At 43.4% G+C, this 15,298-nt stretch overlaps 1 protein-coding gene across 1 annotated transcript; it reads right to left on the reverse strand.

Annotated features, from left to right (window-relative positions):
• Positions 1-941: 941 nt before the first annotated feature.
• Positions 942-14,582, reverse strand: REELD1 (reeler domain containing 1). Its single transcript, XM_039479206.2, has 6 exons — positions 14,040-14,582; positions 10,080-10,302; positions 8,067-8,230; positions 3,687-3,999; positions 3,119-3,182; positions 942-2,311 (listed from the first exon to the last, which is right to left on the reverse strand). Exons 1-6 carry the CDS (start codon positions 14,245-14,247, stop codon positions 1,703-1,705), a joined length of 1,581 nt encoding a protein of 526 aa, XP_039335140.2. The 5' UTR covers positions 14,248-14,582; the 3' UTR covers positions 942-1,702.
• Between the last annotated feature and the right edge of the window lie 716 nt (positions 14,583-15,298).

The following is a 15,298-nucleotide window of genomic DNA, read 5'->3' on the forward strand; positions in this document are numbered from 1 at the left end:
AAGACATAGCCCAATCAGATGTCCATATTTTATTCTGAGAAAGGTGAAAAACCATTAGAGAATTCAGAGACGGTGACATGAACTGATTTGTTTTGAAAGCAAAAAAAACTCCGGAACACGTCTGACAGACTATAGTTATCCTGGTGGCCCCAACCATCATGGGTAGAACAGGCATCTCAAATTGCTTCCATTTTCTTTTTGCATTTAAAGAACAGAGTAAACAAACAAAACACTAGTCTTTGTTTTATCACAAAGGCGCTCCTTATGTGCTAAACCAGGAGCCAGAGATGACCACCCCCTGTTCTGCACCACACCAGGGCAGATAGAGCAGAGTGTTCAGAATACTGTGAGAAGTCTGGAGGTGTTCTCAAGTTTAATAAATCAAATTAATGCAAATTAATTTCACTTGAATAAAATAAGTTTCTTGCCACTTTTAGAAGAGGGATAGGCTGGAGTGAAATGAAGTCAGAACACACAGTCTGTGTCCCAGAAAAGCTATGATCACTATTAATACCGGAAATCTGAGACAGGGAGAGGGGATGGTCATCATCTGAAATTTGTAGTGGTTTTTGTTTCCGCATTAAAACCAATGGTGACTCTATAATAAAATGAATGGTGCATTAAAATGAATGGTGACCCTATAATAGGTTTCATTCTGAAAAGGCAGCTAATTCTAATGTGTTATATTAGGTGAACATAATTAAGAGTTATATTCAGATCTGTTGTTTTGACCCCAGATAGTATCTGTGGAACCACTGTTAAATCAAAGCAATCTTCATAAGGTTATGAGATCAGATAGATGACCTTCGTCCATGAAGCCTTCTTCCTGACATTCCCTGAAAAGACAAGTAAAGACTGTTCTTCAAACTGTGCTAGTTTAATAATGTTTTTCAGCCTGAACTTTGGCAAAAGGCAATATGTCTGCTAGCTGTTGGGATACACAAATCTTTCCATCAAGTGTAAATGGATGGGAGGTCTCAGATCATTTACACCTGATGAAGAGGCTTGCTTACCCCATCTGGTGTTTATGGCCTTGTATAACATGTATCTGTTTTCCTAAAGATGTGTTCAATCAAGCTCTCAAAAACTTTCCTGACTTTGGATCCATTTCCATGGTGGATTTGCCAGGCTGCTGAGTTGCCAAGAAGACCAAATACCCTTGCATTCTCCTAGTCATCCAGATCAGCACTCTGGCAAGTTTCTGAATTCTAGTTTTGAAAAGAAAACTTCTTTGGGGGTGGTTTAGGGAGATAAAGTGAGAACTGTAGTTATTTTTCTTGCACGACCCAACATTACTTTTTTTCCCAAAGTGTTAGAAGAGATGAGGCTGAGACACCAAGGAGGGACAGAATTTCTATTTCTCTGGCTTCCTTAAGGCAACAGAGGAAGCTTAGCAGCCACAGGGGTCTAGTTAATGAGGAGGTCATACAATATTCATTGTGTTGAGTTTAACTCTTCAAACAGAACCTCTAATTGTAAAAAGAAAAAAAGAAGCTAAATTACAGATGTGAAGACAACAAAGCTTGGGAATAACTCCCTCTGTAGATAAAACTGTCCTCTCCCGGCTTCCTCCACTAACTGCACATTGACGGAGGCACAATGAGTCCCTGTCCTCATCAGATATTCTCATTAGCTCTGCTCTGTCTGGGACATTCTCCAGGGCCCACAGAGGGCCACTGACAGGTCTGGGATGACGGTCTTCTCAGAGGACTGTTTTCTTGCTACCCACAGAAGGAGTGATCCAATTGTACTCTGCTTGAACCAAAACAAAACTGTTCTCCCCAACCTTCCTGACGTGCACAGTCTCACCACTGTCACTCCTGGCAACAGCATCTGAAGCTGGCTCACTAAAGGACACTTCTGTCCGCTGGTGGCAATACTGGGTATGCAGGTAGCGAAAGCCAGCGGCCAGGGCCATACCCAGGGTGGCTGACAGGCAAAGCAGAATTCCCAGCTGGGGAGTTCTGAGCTGGAATCCCAGAGGGGCCTGGGCTCTCTCTAGCCCAATGTCAGGCCGTGAGTTGGTCTGCCGAGGGTATCCCACTCCACCCTCCCCATCTCCCTTCCCTGCTCTGGGTTCCTTGTGCTTTGACTGAGGTAAGAAGCTGGCAGATGGCCTGAATGCCTCTGACTGGTCACCAGAAGCAGGTAGCCCAGAAGTGCCAGAGGTCTGGAGGACAGGGATTGGGTTGCCTGCCCCAGCCCCATTCCCTGTGAAAGTTTCAGAGGACCAGAGGCGCTGGGGATGGGTAAGCTGGACGGTGTACAGAGGAGGCCGTGTCATGGTCCTGTTAGAAGCCTTCGTCTTGTCCTAGAAAAATAAAGGGAAAAAAGAGTCTAAGGGACCGGTCTTCCTCCTAATCTGCCACTGAACTTTGTAACTAACTGGAATTCCTTAAAGATTCCCAGGTGGCAGCTGAAAACCCGATCTCTTGCTTGCTACCAAAGGAGCTCAGAGTAAAATACCCGACTAGATGCATATGCACTTATTAATGGGGACTGGGTGGCTAATGGAAACCCCACAGAGAACAAGGAAGCCAGTTACAAGAACAAGATTAGGGTCCTTTAAGAGGCTTCCAAACCAAAATATCAATGTGTGATTGCATCGTCTTCTATGGCTGAAAGCTTTGAATGTGTCTTTTTATGATAGGATCCATTCAAGAGGGATAATTTAACCCTACTGTAGGTTCTGATAAAGGTAAGTAAGAACATGACACCATGTTTTATTTCGTGTTCCTTGTAAGACTGTGAGTAGTAAATCAGTGGGCATTTATATTTTATATTGCCCATTGATCTAACTTCGGGGACCATACTTGGCCTTTTGAGGTCAACGTTATGAAGAAGGGATGGAGGAGGAGAGACGAGAATAATTATTAACTATGGCTAAGTGAAACGACAAACCACTGAAACATCAATTTCTACAATTGCTGAAAACTTCAGAGACAGTCCATATAATGGAAAGGTATTGATTAGTAGAAAGACACTGTGTATATGATACTTTGCCTTCTTCTCTCTGACTTTGGCTACTAGTCTAATAGCTCTGCTTTCTCAGCCTGAAACAGGCCAGTCTGGGATCAAAATACCAATAGCAAGCCCTCTCCACAATTCAGGCTCTTACCTGTTCACCCCCATCTGAGGACAGGCAAGTTTCCAGTGAATCAAAGCTGGGATCATCCTGAGTTCTAAAGGAAAGAATGTAAGGGCTGAAAACAAGTCATTAAGTTTTGGACCAAAAAGCCATGTTTTCTAACACTGTCATGTATAAAGATGGCATCAGATTCACTTGAAAAACTTCTGAGTTTCGAGTCGGGAACCATAGGGAAGAGGAAGGGAAGAGATGAGTGAGAATGGTGGCAAAGAATTCACCAAATGCTATCATCGCTTATTATTTCATATAAAATATACATTTCTATATTACATGATTATAAATATATTTAAAATATAAAAAGTCACAGTTTAGCTTTTATTTTATTTATAACAACATCTCAGAGATCTCACCCCATCCAAGAGAATAATTTCCCTGGGTAATTATCATACACAGTCCTTCTGACCACTAACCCTTCTACATTCTGGGTTTTTCACATACTTAAGAATAAATAGATCTTTTTTGTCAGACTCCAAATGTAGCCCTCCAGCATTCAGCCTCATCCCACCACCTGCCCGAATGACCCACCCATCACCCTTACCTGTGATGGGCGCTAAGGCTGGAAGCAAAGCCCTCTAAGTAGACTCTCCTGAGGGCCACAAGCCTCTCCAGCCTGTGGACCTCCAGGGATGGCTCTAGGGTTGGATTGCTGTCCCCGCTGAGTTGCTGGCCCATGCTGCCTTCAGTGGCGGTGTGTGAAGATGGTTGGGACAGAGTCTCTGTATCCCCAGGAAACTTTGTCACCCAAATACTGGCAGAAGCAGGATCTAGGTTATCTTCCTCTGCAGCTCCAGGAAGGGCAATGGCAAAGACATGTGTGCGCTGCTGTGGAAGAGTGATGGGGGCCCTGGGAGCTAAGCAGAGGTTCAAAGACAGCACAGAGTGAGTGAGTGCGTTTTCCCCATATCGATTGGTACAAACAGCTATGATCAGGGGTAAACAGCAGTGACTCTAATGTGCCCCAAGGAGAGACCATTAAGTGTGAGGCACTTAAAAGTGTCAGCATAAAGATGACCTGACTGATCATACAAGCCCCTGACCATGCAAAGGCTTATATCTTTTTAGAGAGTGAATCCCTGGCCTTTCTGGGCTTGTACCTTCTCAACAGCCATCATTCAGGGAACACAGAAAGCACTGTGACCACTGTATTTATTTTACCTCTGCCAAAAACTGCTTCAGGCTGGGGAAAAAGAAAGTGGAATCCCACAAATCAGATTTTTCAAAGCCCTAGATCAGGCATCCCCAAACTTTTTACACAGGGGGCCAGTTCACTGTCCCTCAGACCGTTGGAGGGCCGCCACATACTGTGCTCCTCTCGCTGACCACCAATGAAAGAGGTGCCCCTTCCTGAAGTGCAGTGGGGGGCCGGATAAATGGCCTCAGGGGGCCGCATGCGGCCCGCAGGCTGTAGTTTGGGGACACCTGCCCTAGATCTTTCTTGCCCTATTATTAACACCCAAGGTTTCTTTCCCTGGTGATAATGACTTGAACATCTGTATGGGCAGAGACGAGGTCACTGCCCTCCCCTGCCCTTCACCATCTCATTTCCCATGTGTGACTGGCTAACATGACAGCCCAGAGCATGAGAAAAGAGCTTCGCACAGAGCAGCGAGCAAGCAAGCACAGGTTTTAGAGTCAGATTCTTGTCTGGGTTCAGTTCTCCACTCTGCTAATTCCTGGCTTTGGAGAAGTCCTCCTGGAGCATTAATTTCTGCTTTTGCAAAATGAGACCAGCATAGAATTACTGAGGGGGTGATGCGCACTCATTGATGTGGAAGCATGAAGCAGGTCCCTGGGATACAGGCACACAGGCAACATTCACAGAGGGTTTAGCGCAATGATGATGAAGATGACATGATGGCATTGACAAAAACGGTGTTGGCAGAAGTTTCTCTGGCCAGAGCTCCAGATTGGATTGAACCTTCTTTTACGGAGGTGGAGAAGGGACCCCTTTGCTCTGATGTTTTTAAGCCTCAAAAATGTTGAGGTACAGAACAAAGCAGCCTAGCTCAGACATACAGAACCTGGTGAACTGACAGTTTCCAATTCCTGCCTGAACTCTAAGAACATCTGAATACTTCCTGCAGCCCCACTGCGTGCTGGGCATTGTTATAGTTGCTGGAAGGGCAAACATAATGCAGACTTGTAATTGGTGTCCCTGAACCCAGACCTAGGAAGACAGACCCTTACATGTCAAACTACCTAAATTAAAACCAGAGGTCGGGCACTTACCTTGGTAATCCTAGCACTTTGGGAGGCCGAGGCAAGTAGATCACCTAAGGTCAGGAGTTTGAGACCAGCCTGGACAACATGGGGAAACCCTGTTTCTCTACTAAAAATACCAAAGTTAGCAGGGTGCAGTGCTGCGTGCCTGTAATTCCAGATACTCGGGAGTCTGAGGCAGGAGAACCCGCAAGGCAGGGGTTGCAGTGAGCCGAGATGGCGCCACTGAACTCCAGCCTGGATGACACACTGAGACTCTGTCTCAAATAAATAAATAAGTATATTAATTAATTAATACCAGAGCTAAGGAAGCAATTATACTTGCTGCTATGGTCTTAATGTATCCCTCTTAAAATTCGTATGTTGAAATCAAACCCCCAATGCAATAGTGTAAAGAGGTGGGGCTTTTAGCAGCCGCTTAAATCATGAGGGTGGAGCCCTCATGAATGGGATTAGTAGCCTTATAAAAGAGGACTGAGGGAGCTTTCTCACCCCTTCCACCATCTGAAGACACAGCAAGGAGGTGCCATCGCTGAAGCACAGATCATCCATCCCTCACCAGACACTGAAACTGTGGGCACCTTCATGTTGGACTTCCCAACCTCCAGAATGTAGGCAATAGATTTCTACTGTTTATAAATTATTCAGTCTAGGGTATTCTGTTATAGCAGCTGGAATAGACTAAGACACTTGCCTACCAAGTTTGAGGAAGTTTCACAAAGGAGCTATTTGAACTGTGCCTTAAAATTGTCATGTGGAACAGTCCAATTTGAGGAAATGTCAGAAGGGAAGGCACTGAAATAAAAAGTAGACCATATCTAACGGGGTGGATGAAGACCCAAAGTGTCTTGGTCTATTGGGAGATAAGTTCCAGATATCAATATACTATTTCCCCAATTTAAAAAATTTATAGTTTATGCTTGCCTACTAAATTCTCTGTACAGTTAAGAAATCTATTTCACTTTATTAGATGAAATAAGGTGAAATATATATATATATATTTTTTTTTTGAGATGGAGTTTTTCTTGTTACCCAGGCTGGAGTGCAATGGCGCAATCTCGGCTCACTGCAACCTCTGCCTCCCAGGTTCAAGCAATTCTCCTGCCTCAGTCTCCTGAGTAGCTGGGACTACAGGCGCACACCACCATGCCCAGCTAATTTTTGTATTTTTAGTAGTAACGGGGTTTCACCATGTTGACCAGGATGGTCTCGATCTCTTGACCTTGTCGTGATCCACCCACCTTGGCCTCCCAAAGTGCTGGGATTATAGGCGTGAGCCACCGCGCCCGGCCATGAAATAGATTTCTTAACTGTACAAAGATAAACTTCCCAGTTTACACACACACACACACACGCACATGCATGCATACATGTTTCTTTTTCCTTTGGGAATCACTAGGGTTTGGGTAGTGGAATGAATGGGACAGACAAGCTGGGGCCAGAAGGAGAGGAATGTGGGCAGTGTAATGAGGAGGGTACCCTGGAAACTGCTCGGGCTGGAGGCTATGAGCCCCAGCAAGCAAGACTTCCAGCAGGGTCAGGCAGAGACAGGCCCCAAGGCTCCACGTGACACTTCTTCCTGAAGCTTCACTTGTATTCACATTCATGTTCAAACAAACATGGTTATACTTGGGATTAAAACATGACATTTGCATCATTCATAAAATAAAATATGAGATTTCAACAATATGTCAGGGGTGCAGAGTCTCCCTAGGCCACGCTCTCAGGCTCTGAGGTCTTTACTCTGCTTTTAGGAGGGTCTCGGTGCGAAGGCTGGAGGAGTTGTGCTGGGCAGCGGGAGAGTCAAAGGTTTTGGGGCAAAGGCAGAGAACGGAGGGTGGTCCCCACTGTCTCTGTACCTGGGTGTGCTAGACTGAGAAGAGGCAGGGATTCTGATGAGATTCTGGCCTTAACATATTAGCAAAGAATAAAGGTAAGAATAAAGGAGAACGAATGGATGAAGCGTAGGGTCTTGTGTGCATGTGCCTGGACGCCTTTCTGAGTGCTTGTGTTCATAGCACTTAACTGGAAATAACAATAAAGAGAAGTTGCATACCACCAGGGATTTTCAGGTAGGTCAAATCGCCTCCAGCTGGCTAGAGGTTTTCCTTTGTTTCCTTTTCTTTTCTTTTTTCAGGAGTTTATGGACTAACGGAGTAGAAAGCCATGTAGTGACCAAGGAAAACATCCCTTCCCATGGAAACGGTGATTCCTGATTCTGTTCTCCAACCCAGGCTGCAAAGGGCCACCTACCTACCATGAAAAGTAACAATAAAAACTGGATGTGTTTTTATGAGAAAAGAAAAAGAAAAGCTCATTTCCTTTTTGTGCTCCCTGTGTAGCTTCGGGGGAACTAAGGAGAATGGCTGAAATACTGCGCGGACTAGTAAGTGTGGGGAAGAGGTGTGTTTTTAGGTATTGCAGCACAGCTCTCGCCGTCCACCCCGGGGCCTGACTTAATTTGTTAGGTTGAGCCAGACAAAGTGTGTTTGCTGCAACAGACAGAGCAGCTGCGAGCGTTCCCTCCCTTCACTGCGGCGCTGTCACGTCCCGGAGAACTGCTGCAGTTGGCCACGGCGTGTGTTTATTGCTTGTTTTGCAGGGACAGGAAACTGGCAGCAGTAACTTTTAAGTGAAAATAGATAACTGTAAAAATAATGATGACAACCAGGCTGGCGAGAACAATGACAAGCTATACCTGGGGCAGCTCCTTCAACATGAGCCAGCCTCTGGTGAAGGGTTGGCATCGGTAATCTGGGCTCCACGCGGTCGTCAGAAAGGGCGCTGCCAGGTGTCTGTTGAGACACAACAGATGATTCAATCCTCGCCCAGTAAACGAAATATGACTGGACTACCGATAAACTGCGGAAAGAGAAAGAGCAGAGCGGTCCACGGAGTTAGTTTCCTTTAAATAATACCTCAGGCCCACCTCATAGAAAAGAGAACACACTAACAGATACAAAGGAACAAAAGTCTAAGTAAATGGAAGAACAAGAGAGATTATGTTTTTATTCTCTGAGCAACTTCATTCTTTTTAAAAGCAAAAACTCTGTAGCTGCAAATAATTAGAAGAGGAGAGGATATGAACAAATCAATGACCCTCTTGAATAAATACAGTCACTCAAAATCTCATTTTCACTAAAAAGTATCTCCTTAAACTGTTAAGACTCCAGTAAGAGGTTTTATCTTCAATGTTATTATTAGCCATTCCTGATATACTGTGATCACATCATGATTTGAAGATCTCATAACTTTGTTGTATAATTGTACATGTCTATTGTAATTATAGATACTATTGGAAATTTGAGATAAATTCTTATTTTGTAAATAATTTTTTGAAAAATAATTCTTCAGTAAAAATTGTTTTCACAAACATTATGCCATTTATTCTTCCAAATATTTCAGTGAAGGAGGGATTATTGGCAAATATCATTTTTCCCACTTTAAGTATTCAGGAGGCAGTCACAACAATGTGACGAATTTGGCTGAGGTCACCCAGAGGCTGGAGACGCAGTGAGAGTCATGGTTCAGGCCTCCAACATGCGACTTCCAGCCTCGGCGGACGCTATTGTGGGCAAGAGTTCCTGGAGGTGGGAGATCACAGGGTGACTTGGGAGAAGCATCTCATCAAGTGACAGCTCCTCTCTTCTGCCAGATGGAGATCATAGCTTCTACACTACTTGCTATGTGGTACACAGCAGTTATGATGGTAAATCCAAAAATACGAATGGAGGTGCTTTGTGTGCAGGTTTAAGGACTTCAAGCAGCGGATGCCCTCTGCACTGGGTATGAACCAACGTCAAGGGCAGACGCTAGGCTTACCCACAGGTAACCCTGCCCTGGACCTTCCAAACAGGCAAGATTGTAAGGTACAGTGTTTCCCTTCTTGCTGTCCTATCTGCTGCCCTGGACCACCAGGAACCAGGAAGAAGGAACACCACAGGCTAGGACCACCAACCTCCTTTCCCACTGCTCCCCAGAGCAGAGGGGAGTCCTGGAGGGGAGCCCGTGCCCGGGGCAGCCTCTGCCTGCATGCGCAGTCTCTTTCATATTTAGGAGGGTATGAAGGAAAGAAACAGAAACATACACGCTTTCCTGAAAGAAAATAATTCTCCTTCTTTGTAAATGCAAGTGTCTGAAAAGAATGACAAAACAAGCACCTCATTTTGAGTAGCAATGATGCTTTTAAAGTGCTCACTGTTGCCAGGAACTGTTCTGAGTGCTCTGCGAACGTTGGCTCTCATCCACCACACGCTCGGGAGGTAGGTGCTGTGGTTATGCCCATTTATAGACAATAAGCCAGGGCACAGAGCCTTAAGAGGTTTTCTCTGGGCCCAGGGATGTTTCCATTTGTCCATCTGCCTGTCTCTCTCGTCTTGGCTCTCTCCTGCTTTCACATCACCAGCCCTTCTGTCCTCTGGTCGGAAATTCCTGGAGAGGTTGGCCAAGAGTTACCTGTGCCTGGGGAGGCAGGGAAATAATACACCCTAGGCCCATGGATAGTGACGAAGGGACAAGTTTGGGGGCAACATTGTTTTTAGTTTCCCTCTGCATAGGGTCTCCAGGTTAGGCAGCCCCTGTGACCCTGACCTTGCTATAAGGTGGCCATCTAAGGAGGGGGAAAGGAAGTGTGAAGGCAGGGCAAAGAGAAGCTCCCCTCTCTGCAAACTAGAAGACTCAGTTTCCAAGAAACAGCACTTCACTCTCTTACAGGAATTTAATGTCCCCCACAGGCTGGGCAGGGGCCTTCCACATGAATGACAGGGTTCTCTTCAGGGACTTGTCAGAGTGGGTGACTGCATCAGCCGCTTGAACACAAGTCATCAGTTTGGAACGAGGAGGAGTGAAAACAAAAGTGCCAGTGACTTGGTGATCAGACACTCTTCGAGCCTGAAGTAGAAATCCCATGAAGTCACGACTGCTTCTCACCGTCACTGCAACAAAAAACACCCATTCACGATGAACATGTATGACTTAGTTCCATTTGTTGATTTTATATAGGTTTTTTTCAAAACTGAAAGCTGAAGATTAGCCCCCAGAAAGTGAACAATTCATTAGGGCGGAAAAAAGTTGAAGTCCTATTTCACAACAAAATAAATTCCATTTGGATGAAAGGTATGCAAAAATGAGATGAAAAATAACTGGAAGCTTTTTTTATTTTTACAAATATTAGATTTGGAAGTGCCTCTCTGAGCAAAACCCAGCTGCCATAAAGGAAAAGTTGAGTAAAGCATGCCGTATTTTTTCAAATACGAGTTTAGTTAACTCAGAAGGACAGATGATTAAAATAAATTCTTTCCGAAAGAAAAGTATTTGTAAGACATAAAAGAGACAAATACTCATAGTCATGGTGAATCCATAAAAAGATGATCCCCCCTCAAAATAATGAAAGGATATGAACAGAAACTAAAACAAGCTCAGTAATAATTTTTTCATTTTTGAGACGAAGTCTAGCTCTGTCGCCAGGCTATAGTGTAGTGGCGCGATCTTGGCTCACTGCAACCTCCGCCTCCCAGGTTCAAGAGATTCTTCTGCCTCAGCCTCCTGAAACAGGGTTTCATCACATTGGCCAGGATAGTCTGGATCTCTTGACCTCGTGATCCACCCACCTCAGCCTCCTAAAGAGCTGGGATTACAGGCATCAGCCACCCTGACCAGCAGCTCAGTAATAACTTTTAAAGCAATTATAAATGAGACACTATTTTATACCTTTTATATTAGCAAAGGTTATGTGTGGTTATAAACACAATCTTGATAAAACTAAGGAAAAACCAGGGCATTCATTCACTAGTGCTGGAACTATAAACCATCCAACTTTTTGTGGTGTAACCTGACAACATCTTCCACATTTAAAATGCACTTACCCCTCTGATACATGCTACATTATTGATTAACCCTGAAAACATGGTAAGTAAAATAAGCCAGACCCAAGATGACAAATATTGCATGATTCCGCTTATGTGAGGTAACTAGAGGAGTCAAACTGACAGAGACAGAAAGATTTAAAGTTAGCTGGGGCTGGGGGTAGGGAAGGATGGCCAGTACAGAGTGTCCTCCTGGGATGATGGAAAGTTCTGGAGATGGATAGTGATGATGGTTGTACAACATTGTTAATGCACTTGATGTCACTGAGCTGTATATGGTTATCTTGGTAAATTTTAAGATATATATATATATATATATATATATATATATATATATATATTTGCACAATAAAAGAAACACCCTCCAAAAATCATTACTTTTTGATCTAGAAATTTTGCATCTAGGAATTTTCCCCACTGACAAACTTGTACAAATAAATATGGCAAACACTGATGTCCAATACCCAACAGCAATTGTCCGCTTATTCCCTGCTAGTGGAACAGATGGTTCTGCTAACAGAACCCAGATGTTACATTCACATGGCAAGTGGAGACCACCTGTCTTCAGGAAAGCTAGGCCTCTCCCTTTCCCCAGGGCATGAACTGTGATTAGACTAAAACCAGTATTGGTGATTCTGTTCCCCTTCACCACATAGAATTCTCTGCAATGAGGCAAAGTCTGCTGAGAGGGCAGCTAATGTCTAAGGATCAATCTTTTCATGTAAAACCTTTATTCCTCTGTCATCCCAGTGTGAGGGCTAAAACCATGGCACTCGTCCTGAAACTGTGCAATGTCAAAGGAATGAAAACTCAACTCACTGATGATGGCGGAGCAGGAAAATGGGAAAATCTTAGGAAATTCTAGATGATGTCACTGAATGGTTTCCCCCAATACAGAAACTGTGCCTCCAGACTTAAGGGAGAAAATTAAATGCCTTTATTTGTTACATTTGTGTTAATCAGCTTTTCTGATACTTGGAGCTGAAACAATCCTGATGCATACAGTGAGCAATGACATATGAACAAAGATGTCCATCAAGGCTGGGCATGGTGGCTCATGCCTGTAATCCCAGCACATTGGGAGGCCAAGGCAGGCGGATCACCTGAGGTTGGGAGTCTGAGACCAGCCTGACCAACATGGAGAAACCCTGTCTCTACTAAAATACAAAAAATTAGCTGGACCTGGTGGCACATGCCTGTAATCCCAGCTACTTGGGAGGCTGAAGCAGGAGAATTGCTTGAACCCAAGAGGCGGTTGCAGTAAGCTGAGATGGTGCCATTGCACTCCAGACTGAGCAAGAAGAGTGAAATCCATCTCAAAAAAAAAAAAAAAAAAAAAAGATATCTATCAAAACTGTTTATGAAAAAAACTTTTGAAAGTAAATACCCATAAATAAGAAACTGGTTAAATCAATCATGTGACCGCTAGATAATGGATTGTCATAAAATCATTAAAAAGAAGCTCTGTATCCAATAAAAGATGTCAATCTGATTGTTAGGTATAAAAGTTAAACAGACATTTAATTTGTGTCTGCTTAAGGTTATATTATGAGATCTCACTCACATGTTTATATATTTGGAAAGTTTCTGAAAAGAGGAGCAAGAAATTTAACAAGGTTACCTTTGGAGAATCAAACTGAGTGTTCAGAGCAAGAGAAGGAAAAGCACTTAATTTTCTACCTTTTGATACTATTCTAACATTTTTAAAGTATGTAATATATTTAAGCTATTTAAAAAAAATTTTTTTAACTTTCCACTCATTTTCAATGGAATGAGTGGCTAAAATCAGGATGAGACCTTTATAAGTTTGCTAAATGCAGCTTGGTGTCCAGGATTACTTTATTTTCCATGCATTTGAACTTTTATTAATAAACATTTTAACAAATATTTACAACTATTGAACATCAGGCCCTATGCTAGGTTTTGAGTATATATCTATAAACAGGATAACATGGTCCTTACGTTCAAGGAACTCACAGATCCCAGCAAGAAAACAGTATACTTACAACATAAGTAAGTAATAACTGACTCTCATTGAATCCATGAGGCACTCCGTCAAGTCATTTATTACATATAGTGAAATAGTTACTATAGTCAAGCAAATTAAAATATCCATCATCTCATCGAAGTGTCTGTTGATGGATGAATTTAAGTTTTAAATAATGAGAAAAAAGTATATTTCACACACATACGTGATACATGAAAATTATTCATAGAAACTATATTTGTGTCTGTAGCAAGATATTTATATCTTATGATAAGGACAAAATACTTTTATATAATAATGATATTTGTACCTTCTTACACAGATCATAATCAATACAGAGATTTGTTATCACGTGGCTTTTACGGCACAAATATTTTATGCTTATTTTTAACCAGATAATTGCTTTTTAACATTAAACCAGGACAGGCAAAGTGGCTGGTACCTATAATCCCAGCACTTTCGGAGGCCATGTCAGGGGGTTCACCTGAGCCCAGGAGTTTGAGACCAGACTGGGAAACATACCAAGACCTTGTCTCTAAAAATAAAATAAAATAAAATAAAATACAAAAAATTAGCAGGGCACAGTGGCACGTGCTTGTAGTCCAGGATTCTTGGGAGGCTGAGGTGGGAGGGTCACTTGAGCCCAGGAGTTCCAGACCAGCCTGGGCAACATTGTGAGACTCCATCTCTACCAAGAAAAAAAAAAGGATTAAGCCAGACTTAGTCCAGGAAGCTTCTGACTGGGAGAAACACAAACTGGGGTTCTGTCCATGGGGTTCTGGGGCTCCTCTGTGTCTCTCAAGGCCTCTCCGGTACATACCTGGAATCTTGTCACCTGGTGCATAGGAAGACCTGCCAGTGTGGATAGTGACGTGGCGAGTGTCCTGGGGCTGAGGCTGGGCTCGGATGTGCTTGGGCTGCATGTCCTCACAGGCCTTCATGCTGGCACCATGGGAAAAGGCAGACGAGCAGGAAGCCAGGCAGAGGGTGGTACAAGCCCAGCCCACAAGACCAGCCCACATCCTCATCCTGCCCTCTCCTGTATCATGACAAACAGTAGCTTCAGTCCAGATGCTATTTAGAAAAATGACATGACGTCTTCTTGGGATGTCACCTGAACCCCACACTGCCTCTGCACCTGAGATGCTTTTAGTGCAGCTTCCCAGGATTGCTAATGCTCAAGGCCAAGATCAACAAGAAACGCCAGGCTATGGGAAGTGTTTCATTTCCAAACACCTTTTTAAAAACTTCTATTCTTATCATTTTCTCATAAGGCCAGACTGTGTGTGTGTGTGTGTGTGTGTGTGTGTTTAAGATAGGTTTTAATTAAAGAAATAAAATCAGAAAATGTTTGTATCCTAGTGTGAACTCCTTACGAGCTGACTGGTACCCAAGGGCAGTGTGAGCCCTGATACATCTTTGCTGCAGTAGACACTAAATATACCACTATGGTCAGGCGGCATGTCATGGGGGCGCTGGGCTGAATGTCTTATCTCTGCTACAACTGAAAATTACCAAGTTAAGTGCTACAAAATATCTGCCACTATCAATTATTTGGAGGTGACTGTTAACTTGGCAGTACTTTGATATCTCTTTGTCTTTTCCTTGGCTGTTTTTAGCTATTTCACTCCTTTTAGTAAAGAAGATGAGCAGAGAAAGAAATAATTTATTCTGTACCTTCTTAAACATACTGATAAAAATTTTGGCTCAGGAATAGAATACAATGATTGAATAAAATATTTTTGTTGGGCCAGGTGAAGTGCCTCACGCCTGTAATCCCAGCACTTTGGGAGACTGAGGCAGGTGGATCACAAGGTCAAGAGATCGAGACCATCCTGGCCAACACAGTGAAACCCCATCTCTGCTAAAAATGCAAAAATTAGCTGGGTGCGGTGGCTCATGCCTGTAATCCACCTACTCAGGAGGCTGAGGAAGGAGAATCGCTTGAACCTGGGAGGCAGAGGTTGCAGTGAGCCAAGAATATGCCATTGCACTCCAGCCTGGTGACAGGGCAAGATTTCATCTCAAAAAAAAAAAAAAAAAAAAAAATTGTTTATTACCTGTAATTCCCAACAACAG

This window comes from Saimiri boliviensis, chromosome 3, assembly GCF_048565385.1.
Source record: "Saimiri boliviensis isolate mSaiBol1 chromosome 3, mSaiBol1.pri, whole genome shotgun sequence".
Classification (NCBI taxonomy): Eukaryota; Metazoa; Chordata; class Mammalia; order Primates; family Cebidae; genus Saimiri; species Saimiri boliviensis.

Excerpts from the sequence above, each read along its gene's own strand:
- REELD1 (XM_039479206.2), bottom strand. The coding sequence starts at position 14,247 with ATGAGGATGTGGGCTGGTCTTGTGGGCTGGGCTTGTACCACCCTCTGC. Across the intron at positions 3,183-3,686 it reads AGCCTTAGCGCCCATCACAG|AACTCAGGATGATCCCAGCT; the intron begins GTAAGGGTGATG and ends TCTTTCCTTTAG. Across the intron at positions 2,312-3,118 it reads CCTCAGATGGGGGTGAACAG|GACAAGACGAAGGCTTCTAA; the intron begins GTAAGAGCCTGA and ends TTATTTTTCTAG.